The following is a 15,016-nucleotide window of genomic DNA, read 5'->3' as shown; positions in this document are numbered from 1 at the left end:
TTTCATGTTTGTTGTGTTATGTCAGTTCTTGCTTGGTGATTCTTTAACACCTCTTTTGATTATGCTGTTTATGACTTGCATTTTATCCCCCTTCAATTTTGCCGTATTTTTGTCATCTGGTAACAATAGTTTATTATATTCAACATTTTTCATGTTTTATATATTAAAAAATATTGATGTCCTAATGCTCCACCAGATGGATGGATGCTTTTGAAATCATAAAAAATGAGAAGTTGCAATGTGGTGTGCATACAACCCTCCCATGAAGGGGTGTCCAGGTATTAGTACTCATGGAAGCTTCCACTGTGTATCAGAAGTACTTGTTTGGCTCTTATTTTTTTTCATCATTTCATTGTTTGAATTTTTTTAACATTGTGTATTTGAGAGATAACCTATTTGGCATTTTACTTTTGATGGATTGGAAGTCAGGTTGCAAACAGCAAGGGTGTGTAAAATAAAACATTTATTGGCATAGTACGTACATATGTTGGTACTCATAAAGAGCCCAAGGGCCCTTGGCCAGAGTCACAATGATAAGGAACGGGGATCACCCTGAATACCACAAGAAGGGAGATTGGCAGGAGTAACTGCCTATTATACTTTTGTTTGGCCTCCATTGCTCTTGTTGTTGATGACCTTTGTTGTTGCAATACAGATTGTGTAAATAAATCAATCGAGTCCACTGATCCAGTGTGAGGATGTCTTCAAAAATCCTGCAAAGTTTGGGATGCTACTGGCATAGACACATTTTTACCATTGATGTTAAAAAGTCCTGTTATTATAAGTTAGTCACTGAGTTGCATTCCTGCACATTTGAAGGAAGGAATTTGATTTTGAATTACAAGATGAAACTTGTAAGGAGATGAAATAGAGTAAGTTGAACACCTTGATGGAAAAAAGACCAAAAGCGCAGATAAAATGTAAAAGGTCAAAGCAATGCATTAAATGTGACAGATGGTGTCCCAAGAGATTCTTTGGGATAGCAGCCTTAAATACTAAATGGTTTTTTGTATGTGATAAGGAGGAAGAGTAAAAAAACAGGCACTCGACAACGACCTATTGGAAGGCCAAGGAAATTGTGAAAAAGTGAAGATGAAGACTTAGACATGTTGGACTTGTTTTTTTTCCAGAACAGAAAATGTAGATGGTATTATTTTAGGCCATAATCCACCAAAGAAAAAAAAGACAAAACTTTTATGATGGTGAGTTGGAGGTAATTGTGTGAAAATGCTGGACTACCCAATGTATATGTGGATGACTGTATGTCTTCGTTGTTTGCCTGAATGTATTGATAGGATTAGGTTGCTAAAATTTTGATACATGTTTTTGTTGTATGACAAGAATACAACCTTTGTCTTTCACATGAAATTCCTTTAGCGTTAGCTGGTCTGCTTGTTGAAGTTTGACAATGAGGTTGATAAGCAGTTCGTGAGTGACCTGGAAGGAAGCCCACCCATGCATTCAACAAGCAATGCACTTTTTATTTTGGTTTCGTTTTTGTGCTGACATACAGAGGTGCTGTTTGCTAGCCTTAGCATCAGCACTGATACTCAATTGGTCATACAGGTTGTCTGGGTAGGGAGACTGCTCAATACTATTGTCTGTCTTTAGCATTCAGGAAAAACTTTCCACGGTCAAAGGTACCGAGGAGGCAGGTGTATGGTGCTTTCAAACCACCTTCACCTCTTTGTACCTCAAGATCACCCACAAGTCCTTGAATACATTCTCAGGATGTGTGGTGGCTGTGTGACATGTAGGTTACATTCCCAAGCTCATTTGTTCTTGCATCATGTTATATGGTGAAAGGTTGGAAGAAAGGATGACTGGTAAATTATTCTCTCCTTTCTTTATTCTCACAGCAGTCAATTGCTGTATTTTGTGGTCAGACCAGATGCAGGTGAGTTACTCAACAGAGCATATAATCTCAAGTTGATGTGGCTCCCTGTATCCTCCTTTTACAGTGGGGTGGGCCAGGTAGTAGAGCACATATACCTGGAATTTTTTTTTCTACCCTGGAATGAGGTGATAAACAAACCACATTGACCAGGGTCCCTGGCATCCTCAACGTCACAGGAGTCTTCCTTTTCCTGATTACTAATGTTACTGTGGAGCTAACATTTCCAGATGTTAGATCAATACCAGCTATGGTCTTGTGACAGTTCCTCCTGCTCTACGAGCTAGTCCATAGAGAAATAAAGGTTTGTATTCTTTTAGTAAAGAATGGCAATTTTCAAGTAAATTTGCAGTTTTCATAGAATTACCAACCTGAAATCTTTTATCATACTCCCACCTCTAATTAACCCTGCAGTGGTCCAGTTGCTGAGGAAAAAAGTGAGCGACAGGGTTGTTATCCTTCCATACTCACCAGCCATATACTAACCACTTTGTTACTGAGCTTCAGTGGGACCAGCTTATTGCTGAAAGTATTCCATGAAAAGACACGGTATTTATTTTTACAAAATATGCAAAATATCTTTAAAATTTGCAATTAATGTAATATTCCAGCATTTGAGAATTCTTTGAGCAAGACAAAAGTCTGATATACAGACTTTCTGTAGTTTGTAGAGGTCATCAAAATTTGAAAAGGAAAATTTTTTGCAGTAACGTAGTTATAACCTTTCTTAATAGACCCATATAAATATTAAGGAAGGTTTACTGGAGTGATCAAGATTCAGTTTCCAGAAAACTTTTGCTTTCCATAACCCGAATCTCATTCTGGTTTTATGATTATTGTATCATGATATGCCTAGTCTTTCCTTCTTGTTTTTCGATAACTGAGAGTGGTTGAACCTGCTTATCATAATGTCTTGGTTTGGTTGATCCTTTACTTTTTTAATGTGGTAAATGCATTGATTTTGTATGTTATTTTCTTCATTAGTGGTGTAGCTTTTTGATAGTTTTAGGAATTTCTTAATTAAGCAACTTTGCATTAGAGATGTGATCTTTCAGATACAGATGGAAATCATTTATTAATTTCTTTATTGCTAATAAAACTAAGTTTTGCTTTGGAATATATTTTCATGCTCCCATTTAATTTTTATGAAAGCAGTGGAATATGTTAGAATTTATATAACAATGAGTGAACTTTGTTAATGCTATTATATAGAAACTTGCCAATTGATGTATGGTATATTTTAATTTTCAGGCATCAGCTAACGGAGTTCGTCAGAGTGACTTAGATGAGGATTCCCTTCTAGATAGTCCCATAGAGAGAATGGAGGCTGCAAATCAAGCTAACCAGAGTAAGTTTAGCAAATATCGGGTTTTCTTTCCTTGAAGCACAGTTTTCATTCTATAAATTCCTAAGTCAGAACAGTAACTGGTACAAACACAACAGATGGAGTGTTTGTCTTGAATGATTGAGGTAGCATTAAGTACCCCTATTTTAACTTGAAAATACCCATGTCTTCGAGAGTTCTTGTAGTACTCGTTTTCCAAAATTGTTATTGAGGGTTATAAAGATTTAGGTTATAATCAAAGGATGTTTTTATCAATGTTGAAAGTGCTTGTAATGGAACATTTTCTTCTGAATTTTCCAAATGGTGAGTATCAGTTTCTTAGGAAAGTAGGAGGTATGGAAGTTAGCTGGATGAAAACAAGAAAGAAGATCCAGAGAATTTAGGAAAAAAGGGTATAGTAAAGAGTTTGGCCAATTGAGAACATATTTGAAGTATAGCATCATTTAAGGTGACCTTGTAATACTATGGATCATATATAAGCTCTTTTATTGGGGCTTGTAAGGTAAAGAAACAGGAGACGGTCCATATCTTATGATAGATAAAGAACTGATATCTTGTAGGGAAATAAGAAAATGCCAGTGATTTCAAGAATTGTGCTTTATTTGTGGTTTATAAAGTGTGGAAAACATTATTATGACGCTAGAAGTATTATAAAAGAATTTTCAGACTTGTTTTTGGGTGATTTGTAAAGCAGTTTAATGAACTTTCCTCCAGATACATAATATCAATAAACTTGAATGCTAAAAGGCGTGCTATTAAAAAAATTAGAAGTTTCAAAAAGATCTGGGGAATTATGGCAGATGTTATTCAAGCTGGGGAAATGGAAAGACATGTACACAGGATGTGAAGATAAATGTAAAGACATGCGCACATGTTCGTATGATAAATGTAAAGGCATGCACACAGGTTATGAAGATAAATGCCAAGACATGATCACACGTTATGAAAACAAGAATGGCAAGTATGATCTACAACGTAAGGGGATAGTTGTCTTCATGAGCAAGATTTAGGAGTCATCTTTTGTGACTTACAACATTATAAGCAACATACATCATTTCATAAGAAAGCATAGAAAATAGAAGGATAAGTTTAACACAGTGCTCTAGTTAGACCTCGCATTGAGTAAGCTGATAAGTTATCAGAGCCATCCAAGAGTAAAAACATGAAAAGATTATAAGTACAGGAAATAGCCTCCAAACTAATACCACCAGTCAGGCAACTGGATACCAGATGCTAGACTGTTTAATTTGCATTCTTTAGAAAAGTATTTATCATAAGGTCTGTTATGAGAAATGTTTAAGATATTTAAAGGTACACATATATATACTAAGACTACAGAGTGGCGTTTATCCCATGTTGTAAGCAAAAAGAGGATACATTTTTAACTGAAGTTGAAGTTCTTAATTAGCAAAAAGGAAAACTGAAGAGCAGTTAGTTTCTTAAAGGTAGAGTTATTCTATATGTATAGTTATTGGAATTATTGAAATATGGTAACTTTCCCCAGTTTGAAGGTCATCTTTTACATTGCAGAAAATTGCTTCTCACAAAGTAGCATTTCCCATACTGATATTGCTACAATAAGTTACTACTCTGTTAACTCGTTCTACCAATCTACTGATGTGAGAAGGAATCTTTGAGACCGTATTTCTTATTATGATAATTTTTTTATTTACTCTTATAGCCAAAAATACTTTGTAGACTTCCTTCAGAGGTCATATGCAGGAGTTCTGAGTACTGTCTAGGAAAGACAACCTCCCTCTGGGGTTAGGAAGGGCCAGTGGAAAAAGTAAACTTTGGTCTTTAGGACCCTCAGTAAATATGCGAGACATATTGTATTGAACAATAGGAAATTCAATGCTGGGAAACAAACAGGTGTTAGTTGTTATACCAGTGGTACAGTTGAATCAACATATTTAGATTTTATTTCTTAAAAGTTTATAGAGTATTGACAACAAAAAAGCCATGCTTTTATGATTATGACTTGGAATCTTTTGCCTTCTATCACAGGATTAACATTTTCATTTTTGATCCTCTTTGTGGGTTTTTCATCTTCCAGATGGTTTTGGTGCATATAGTTCTTGAGATAAATTCGTACTGTACCATTTTCGTATTCTTCATTTTTGAAGTTTTGATTGGTGTGCCATTGTTCTGTTGTGTTTCTTTGTTTCTTGTTTGTTGCTCCACCATTCAGTTAGAGAATCCATTGTTTATGAGTATCTGTGCTGATTTCTTAATCTCCTTGGTAGTGTGTGTCTTTTAGTGGAACAGTTGACAAAGGAACCACTGAGGTGGTGTTACCTTCTCTAAGTATACCAGGAGACCTTCTGCTTCATTCAGAAATCCTGTTCAAATCCATCTTTGTAGATAAATTCTCTTAGGTCATAGATTTCCTTTTAAACCCTAGTGCACTATGGTTATAGATGTTTCTGCTGTACCTGCTGTAGCTGCCCTGGCAGCTCCTGCTCCTGCCTCTTTGAGGATTGACCTTATCCTTAGTGGACATGGTTGGAGAGGGTGGAGAGACCCATTGTAGTCAAGGGAGATCACAGAAGCGCTGCTGTGCAAAGCCTTCCTCCCTCTTATTTATTTTGTTGGGCTCCTTTCAAGTTTTGACCACAGTTTGTTATATACAGTACTTACAAAAAGGTTTGGGTGATTGCCCTAATGGAAGATGGGAACCGTACCGTTTATCAGCTTTCATCTGAACATTGCATGTTGCTTAATTAGTGGCTGTTTCTGTAGGCATTTGCCAACATTATAACAGGCAATTTAAAATGTATATAGTGGTTTGTGTGTAAGTAAACATTGAAATTGTGTGAAGGAAAAGAGTAGGTGGATACTGATTTTTATATGCTGCAGGGGTCAAATAATGCCACAGATAAGATTTATTCTCTGGTTTTCTAGCTTTGATCCATAATGTCAATGTCAAGATTTGAGATTAACTGTAAATAAACTCTGTGACTAAAATGTGAGCCACAAATAGACAAAAATTTAAAACCTAAATTGCTTATTTGCTTAGGTGGAAAGACTACCATGCTAGGTTCTCCGACTGTGAGTGTGACTAAGTTCTGATGAGTGGTGTATTTTCAATGAGGTGGATGTGTAAGAAGTTTTTTATTCATATTTTTTTAGACTGATAGGTTATATATTGTAGTACTAAGGATAGTTATTTTATGACACTGCAGTTTCTTGCCATGAGTATTAACATTACTGGGTGTGATAAGAGAAATACAGTACTGATGTAATATACCATACATTATGTTTGACAAAATTTGACTTGAGAATTGAAAAATAATTGTTGTTCATCAAGAAGTGTTCCTTGGGGCCAAGTCTCATTTGCATTTGATTGTCAAGCAGAAAAAACTTAAATATTGTACATGATTGTTATATTTATTCTTGAATGCACAGTAGTTGTTTCTTCTGTATTGATTTGAACTGATTATATTAGTGTGATTATTCTGCTTTAACGTTTTGCTGTCAATAGCATGGACTTATTGACTTAGTTAGTCAGAATCTGTTGCCTTTTTTCCTTTTTTTGAAGGTTTCAATTGTAGTTATAATATTGTGCTTTGGTATAGTATAGTACATTGTCATTGTTTAATATTTATTTTGGTTTCTTTCTTTTTCCGGACCTTTCCTCATGGAAACGCATTCAACCTTTTTAACCTCTCATCCTTTGTCCTGACATTCCACTGTTCATTTCTGTTTCATAACTTTCATTTCATTTGCTTTATTTATGATCTCAAATTTATTTTGTGATTTTTTGGTCAACATCCCTCCCTTCTCCAATTTTTGTAAATAACAAATACATTGCTTTTGCAAATTTTATATTCATTTCATGTTTTTAACAAAATTTTATCAACATTTTTCTTCTCCCTATCTTGCTCTGTCTCATAATACATCCACATTTCGCCACGCCTAATCCAAAACCTATATCCTTGCCCACATCCTGCACTGGCCCGATTCATCCTTTCCTGTCAACGCCTAGGTTACGTGTCCTTTGCCGGTGGTTCTGGTAAGTTGAGTAGATCACTGGATCAGTGCTTGATTTTTCTTTCTTTTTTTTGTATCCTTCTTTGCTTTTATCATTTTTCATTTTTAGAGTTTGGTTTGGGTCTGCCCTTAGTCTTTTTATTATTTCATGTCATGTTTTGTATGGGTGTATAGTACTTTTTTGTTTTTCAGGCCAGCTTGTTTGAATGTAAATGGGGTCTGTCTGTAGTGTTTTTTTGGATGCTTTCATATAGCAGTTAGTATGACTCATCACCTTGCAACAACATTCAGTCATGTAGTAGAACTAGAAAGAAGAAATTATTTATAATTTTGCCAAACTAGATAAGACAGTCCTCCACTTCATCATTGTAAAGATTACATGACTTATGGTAATTGGTAATTTGGTACTTTCAAGTATCACAGTCTGGTTTGGTGGATATGGTCAAGTATAGTAGATCCCTGTGGTGCATTTCATTCATATGCCTGTACCTCTGTATTTTGGCTGGGTTATTTTTGCATTGCCTTCCTGTTGGGTTGTGGTCTAATGTCTTTCATGGAAATGTCTTTTGTAGATATGGGATGGAGATATGTTCATAGCTTTTGTTTCATCAGGTTCTGTGGTAAATGTTAACATATCTCAGGGAAAGGTATTTTTATGCAAACATTTCTACACAACTTTTGTCAAAGGATGTAAAGACAAAGTTTCCTCTATGAGCTAATTGTATATGTATATACACATTAAAGGTATCATGTATTTCAGTTTTATCATATTAGAAAATTTAACTGAAACCCATTCGTCATAAAATAGCCATACACCATGCATAAGGCATTCAGGTACACAATGCAAAGCTTTAGAGATAAAAGGTCCCCTGCACAAACTCTCCCTCACCCCCACTAGCCCCTACATCTCAACAAAAACCTACCACTTCTCAGTTAGTTGTGCCATGTGCCATCAGAGAGGGAGGGAAGGGTGGAGGGCATTAAGGTGTATGGTCAATATGTTTGTATAAAACACAGCAACTGTCGGAGATTTAGGTACAGGTTGTGAAGACTTTCCTTTCTTGAAGGTACGTACTGCATGTCTTGTTAAAAATTTCAATGAATGAGGCCCTGTCTTGCAAGGCACATATGTACCTCCTTAGGACTCTCTTCTCTAGTGTCTTTGATGATGTAAGCAACATTTTAAGAGAAATCCAATTGAGCTTGCTGAGTGGGAGGGGAATCTGAACTGGAAGCCAGACCCTTAATCCTTGGGGAAAGAGGTCATTTCATGGAATCAGTGGGAATGATACCCATAGCATTGACAGTTCCGTAAGGGGAAGAAGGTCAGAACTTGCTGGATGAGGTAGGAGAGGTGTAGCTCAGGGTGCTTGTTTGCACAACACAGTGCGAGTAGCAAGCAAGGAGTTAGTAGAATGGTGGAAAGAGGTGGTTTTGCTGGTAGAGTGGTTTTTAGGAGACTTGATACTTGAGGAATTATCGTTTTTGCATAACTAAAAGTCCAGTCACTATCCTTATGAGAGCGCGTCTCATAGAGTGAGGATGCCCTTAGTCATGTCATGTTTGACGTGGATGATATACTGCGTGAAGTTGAAGGAACCTATTCAAGAGCCACTCAAGGCCCTTAAGATGCTGGGGTGGCCGAAGCTGCAGGCATCACTAGCAGCAAGGCAGCAGGTAGCAGATTCCTCTTGGGGGTTGCAGGTGGAGATGCCAAAAGCCAATCAAAAGTAGAAGGGGCCCTTGGCTACAAAGGCAGACGTTCTAGGATGCTCACAGAAATTTGTTTTAGACCCAAAAGGAAGTTTAGAAGGAGTCAGGGGAGTGAGAATCAAAGTAAGAACTCAACTGACTGAGAAGTGGATTTTTTTCTCCTCTTGAATGTTTTGCTTTGTGTGGCAATCATGTTGTGCTTGGTGTAAGTCATTTTATAATGAATGGATAGTATTAGTGCCAAACTCAGTTCATCTGCCTATTTTGATCACACAAATTACAAATCTTCTCTTGTTATTGCTATAGTACCATATTCATGTGGACAGGTTGAGTGCTGACTTTTTGATTTATAAGGAGTAAATCTGTAGTTGGGCAATAAGTTACCTCTCTTGGCCGACTGTGAAGTCCTTCTTAGGTTTAAGTTTTGATAAACATTTTGCAGATCAACCCTGAAGTTACCATACAAAGTAGCTGTTCAATAATTTGATCATGAAAGCCAAACATAAGGCTCAGGATCATAGATGCCATTCAGAAAGGACTCGAATCTACATTGGTGTCTTCAAGGCCTGCCCAAACAAATTCATGCAAGTTGAAAGTAGCATACGACCACTCACTCTGCATCATGAGACTAGCAAAGTTGACAGGCAGAGATGAATGGAACAATTGGGGGCCTCTTCTTGTGGGTGCTATATTAGCCAGTGGGCTTTTAGAAGTTTGCTTGATGACCAAAAAAGGGCAGTCAGGGTATACCTTTATTATCTACCTAGGAATTCCATTCTGCTTTCTTGCGATTCATTTGGGAAATTGTAATTCATGCATCTAATAATAGTTTCATTCTGGCTGTGCCAGGTAAGTATGAAACATTTACCCAGATATGTAAGATATTGAAACAGGTTCTTTGTCTGTCATCAAGAGGTATTGGTCAGCCCTTTTTCATGTATTCATCCAGCATGGGTTGGACTAGTGACGCGAGCATTGAAACTATTTCTATTTGCATATGCCGCAAGGAACGATGACAGTGAGCTCTGTGCTTTACATAGTCTTATTTGAAGTCTTGCTTATCTTTAAGGCTTTTCTTCACCCGTGATTTATTGCTGACTCACTTGTATGGTATCCACGGCTTGACAGTTGGTCCAGCTCTGTCTTCCTCTAACAAAGATGATAATGTATTTTGTCATGTTAGGGCAGTCATGTTTTACATGTAGTGTACCCATGTGCAGTAGGGGCCTCTCAGTCTTGAACATTATTAATAGTTTCGAGTAGGATTTTGTTGAAAAAATGTGTATTGTGCTATGAAAATAAAATTTTCACCTCATATCAAAGCACCTATGCCTGTTAAATCTTTTATTTTTTACACATGATCATGAGAGATTTACTAGAATAAAAGCACCTCTTTAAACTAATATAGTTCTTTGGTTTAACCTGTTAAGCGTCGCCCACCTAATAATACATTTACCGCGATCTACTCGTAGCGCCTTCAACGGGATATTACGTTCAAGACTTTAACTGTGCGTGTCAAGCCGTCAGTCCCGTAATAATACGTTTACTTGTATAGAAAGCGTAGGAACATCAATTGTTAACACACTCAGCACAAGGGAAACTTATTTCCAGCCTGGCAACTCTTTCCTGGTGGTCGCTTATGCTAGAAAACTGCCTGTCCCTGCTGGTTTTCTTTCAGTACGCTTCGGGCGTTTATTGAGACAAGTAGATTTTCGCGTCTTTCACAATGAATGTCCCAAAGAGGAGGCGTATTTCTTCAGGTGAGATCAGTAAAATACTAGATGAGGAGTCTGATATTGATGACCTAGTTGATGATGAGAGCTCTAGTTCTGAATCCTCCAGTGATGAGGATACAAACTTTTCTTCCAATAGCGGGAGTGAAGATAACTTTTCTTTGCCGAGTGACTGGACTGCGAGAGAGAGAGAGAGAGAGATCCTTTTATGTACTTTTGTTGCTGATCCCAGCGTGAAATTTACAGTTGAGGATAAAGAGAACCATTAGAATATTTTGAGAAATATTTTGATGATGAAATCATTGATTACCTCGTGAAAAAAACAAACAGATTTGCAAATCAGTTTCTAGATGAGAATGTAGAACATTTGTCTTCGCAATCATGAGTACATAGATAGATGGTTTGACACTGTGAAGTAGGATTGTGTGTAGCCCCTTGCTTTAGAGATTGGCATATGAAAGAATAATAGTGCATGTATGTATAATATTTTTCATTCAGTATTATGAAGTCTTTTGAAATAAAATAATTGTATTCATTTTTTTTACTCCAACATTTAATAATTTCCTACACTTAACTACAGTATGAATAATAAGCATAAAAATCAATATTAACCCTTAAACGCCGACTGGACGTATTTTACGTCGACATTTTTTTAAAAATTCGCGGAAAAATACTTTTAGGCCTACCAGCCGAAAACTCTTGAATCATGCGCCTTGGGGGATGCTGGGAGTTCACGGAAATTATTTCGTCACTTTGACATAATTTTTTTACCATTTTAAATTAGCCGTTACATGAACTATTATATATGAAAATGTGCGCATTTTTATGTAGAATACAACAAAAAAATACTCATGATTGTAGCTTTTATCAGTTTTGAGATATTTTCATATAAATAACGATAAGTGCCAAAATTTCAACCGTCTGTCAACTTTGACTCTACCGAAATGGTCGAAAAATGCAATTGTAAGCTAAAACGCTTATATTTTAGTAATATTCAATCATTTAACTTAATTTTGCAACTAATTGGAAGTCTCTAGCACAATATTTTGATTTATGGTGAATTTATGAAAAAACGTTTTCCTTACGTCCGCGCGGTAACTCTTCCGAAAATAATCATACATGCGATTGTGGTAATGTTTGCACCATTTTAAATTAGCCGTTACATAAAGTTTTATATATGAAAATGTGCGCAATTTCATGCACAATACAACTAAAAACAACCCATGGTTGTAGCTTTTATCAATTTTGAAATATTTTCATATAAAAAATGATGTGACAAATTTTCAACCTTCGGTCAATTTTGACTCTACCGAAATGGTCGAAAAACGCAATTGTAAGCTAAAACGCTTATATTCTAGTAATATTCAAGCATTTACCTTCATTTTGCAACAAATTGGAAGTATCTAGCAACAATATTTCGATACATGGTGAATTTATGAAAAAAAATAACATTTTCTTTACGTCCGCGCGGTAACTCTTCCGAAAAAAATCATACGTGCGATTGTGGTAATGTTTGCACCATTTCAAATTAGCCGTTACATAACGTTTTATATATGAAAATGTGCGCAATTTCATGTATAATACAACAAAAAATAGTTGAAGGTTGTAGCTTTTCTCATTTTCGAAATATTTGCATATAAATCACGATAAATAGAAAAAAACCACGTTCGGTCAAATTTGACTCTACCAAAATGGTCGAAAAACGCAATTGTAAGCTAAAACGCTTATATTCTAGTAATATTCAAGCATTTACCTTCATTTTGCAACAAATTGGAAGTATCTAGCACAATATTTCGATTTATGGTGAATTTATGAAAAAAATAACATTTTCTTTACGTCCGCGCGGTAACTCTTCCGAAAAAATCATATGTGCGATTGTGGTAATGTTTGCACCATTTTAAATTAGCCGTTACATAACGTTTTATATATGAAAATGTGCGCAATTTCATGTATAATACAACAAAAAATAGTTGAAGGTTGTAGCTGTTCTCATTTTCGAAATATTTGCATATAAATCACGATAAATAGAAAAAAAACCCCGTTCGGTCAAATTTGACTCTACCAAAATGGTCGAAAAACGCAATTGTAAGATAAAACTCTTACAGTCTAGTAATATTCAGTCATTTATCTTCATCGTGAAACAAATTCGAAGTCTCTAGCACAATATTTAAATTTATGGTGAAAAAAAAAAAAAAATTTAAAAAAAAAAAAACTTTCCTTCCCTCCGCGCGCGGATTCTCCGCCACAAATCTCCGAAATGCGTAAGTCCCATTCTCGGAATATTTGCTCCGTTTCATATTAGGCATTTCATATAGTTTTATATATGAAAATGTGCGCAATTTCATGTAGAATAAAACGAAAAATATTTGAAAGTTGTAGCTTTTCTTATTTCCGAAATAATTGCATATAAAAAAAATATATAAAAAAAATTCGACATTCGGTCAACTTTAACTCATCAGATATGGTCGAAAACTGCATTTGTAAGCTAATATTCTTACAGTATAGTAATATTCAATCATTTGTCTTCATTTTGAAAGAAATTGGAAGTCTCTAGGACAATATTTAGATTTATGGTGAATTTTTGAAAAAAATATGTGTTTACGTCTGCGCGTTACGAATTCATGCAGTATTTTGTGATAATATTTTCTTTGTGTTGCTTTTATCGTTTTACAATTTGTTATATACCAAAATGATCGCAATTTAGTGTACATTACAACGAAAAAAAAAGTAACTTGTTACCTTCAACCGTTTTGCGCACAGCGCGATTTGAATACAATTATATATGAAATTTCGTTTTTGCGCTATCATATATCGCATTATTTATATATGATAATGATAATTTTTTTCATTTCTGATGGTTGCATACTAAACTTCAGGCAATGACAAAAAAAAAGGAGCCAAAAATGAACCCTTAATCTTGAAAACTAAGCGCGCTATGATTTTTTGAAAAAAATATTTTTTCCGCTCCCGTGCTCACTCTGAAAAGTCTCCGGCACACGGGAGACATTTTTTTTTTACCGCTTCGGCGTTTAAGGGTTAACTTTGAAAAACTGTCATCAGTACTATGATTGCTAATTACAAAAAAAAGCGTGACTGTACGTTAGCAGCGAGCTCATCCGGGGGGGACGCTTAACAGGTTAATCTGTATTGGCACTTTGGTCACCTAACTATCTCTGAAGTGGGCAGGGGAAGAGGAGGGGAAGGTCATCTATTACTAACTTGTATACATTTTTTCTCTGTGATGACATGTTCATTGATGACTGGGCATAGCTCAATGAAAGGTTCATTGCCACTGACTGTATGTGATTGATCAGCACCTTTACAACAGTTTTACATCTTTTGATGCCGTAATAAATTAGCCTACCAATAGTTGGAGTCCATGCTGTGGTCATCACTGCAAGAATGTATTTTTCCAGACTTTCACTGGTTTATATGTAAAAAATTTGACAATTTTCACACTAGCACACACACATGGATAGAAATATCACTTCCCCAAGCCTAAGAAACTTTTACTCCCAGAGAAGATCCTTTGATTGTCAGTTTTGTTATCAAAGGGCAGTAGTATATTTGCTCTTAAGACAGTGTGCCGTCCTAAAAATTTTCTTTGTATTTTTACCATTCTCTGAATACTGAAACAGTTTCCACCAAGCTCTGGAGTTTGTGATGTAGTTTCTCAATACATTATCAGTATTCAAAGTTTTTAAGCACTCAATTCTGCATTAATAATAATCATCATTATCATCATCATCATAAAAATAATCATTATATAGGGAATCTATCAGGATTCTTACCAATAGCAATAATAAATATATTTTTTTTAATAACCATAACAAAATGTAATTGACATTCTATAAATTTAGTTAAAAATTCAAATACCGTACTATTGTTTTTTATTGATTTTAGTTATTTATAATGGAAGGTTTCAGTGTTGCTTTTGGTACTAATAATGTTGTGTATAAAGAATAATTATGTATTTAGTAAATTACCTATCATTTTGTTCATGAAACTTACCTGTCAGATATATATATAGCTGTATTTTCTGAAGTCCGACAGAAATTCAAAAACTTCCGGCACACACAGTGGTCGGCCAGGTGGTTAGTACCCATTCCCGCCGCTGGGAGGCGGGTATCAGGAACCATTCCCATTTTCTATTCATAATTTTTCTGTCGCCGGTGCTGGAAACACCTGTTTTCAGTACCTCCGTCTTAGGATTTTGGAAACTTCATGGCCGCTAAATATCCTAATTGTCTTTTGATTTATTGACTTGGATTTGTGGCTAGGCATACGCTATCTTAAATTGTTTTGAATATGATTCATTTTTGTATATCTGAATCTAGT

General features: G+C 35.6%; 1 protein-coding gene across 1 annotated transcript in view; it reads left to right on the top strand.

Moving 5' to 3' along the window:
* The window catches only part of LOC135208504 (H(+)/Cl(-) exchange transporter 5-like), a gene marked incomplete in the record, with an annotated part of 106,888 nt that overhangs the window by 13,784 nt on the left and 78,088 nt on the right, over positions 1–15,016 (top strand). Inside the window, 2 exon segments of the mRNA XM_064240759.1 lie at positions 3,146–3,242; positions 7,228–7,254. Coding sequence (XP_064096829.1) covers positions 3,146–3,242; positions 7,228–7,254 — 124 coding nt within the window.

Source organism: Macrobrachium nipponense, chromosome 35, assembly GCF_015104395.2.
Source record: "Macrobrachium nipponense isolate FS-2020 chromosome 35, ASM1510439v2, whole genome shotgun sequence".
Lineage (NCBI taxonomy): Eukaryota > Metazoa > Arthropoda > Malacostraca > Decapoda > Palaemonidae > Macrobrachium > Macrobrachium nipponense.
Note: the sequence above shows the minus strand (reverse complement) of the source record. Positions and strands in the feature narration are given on the sequence as shown.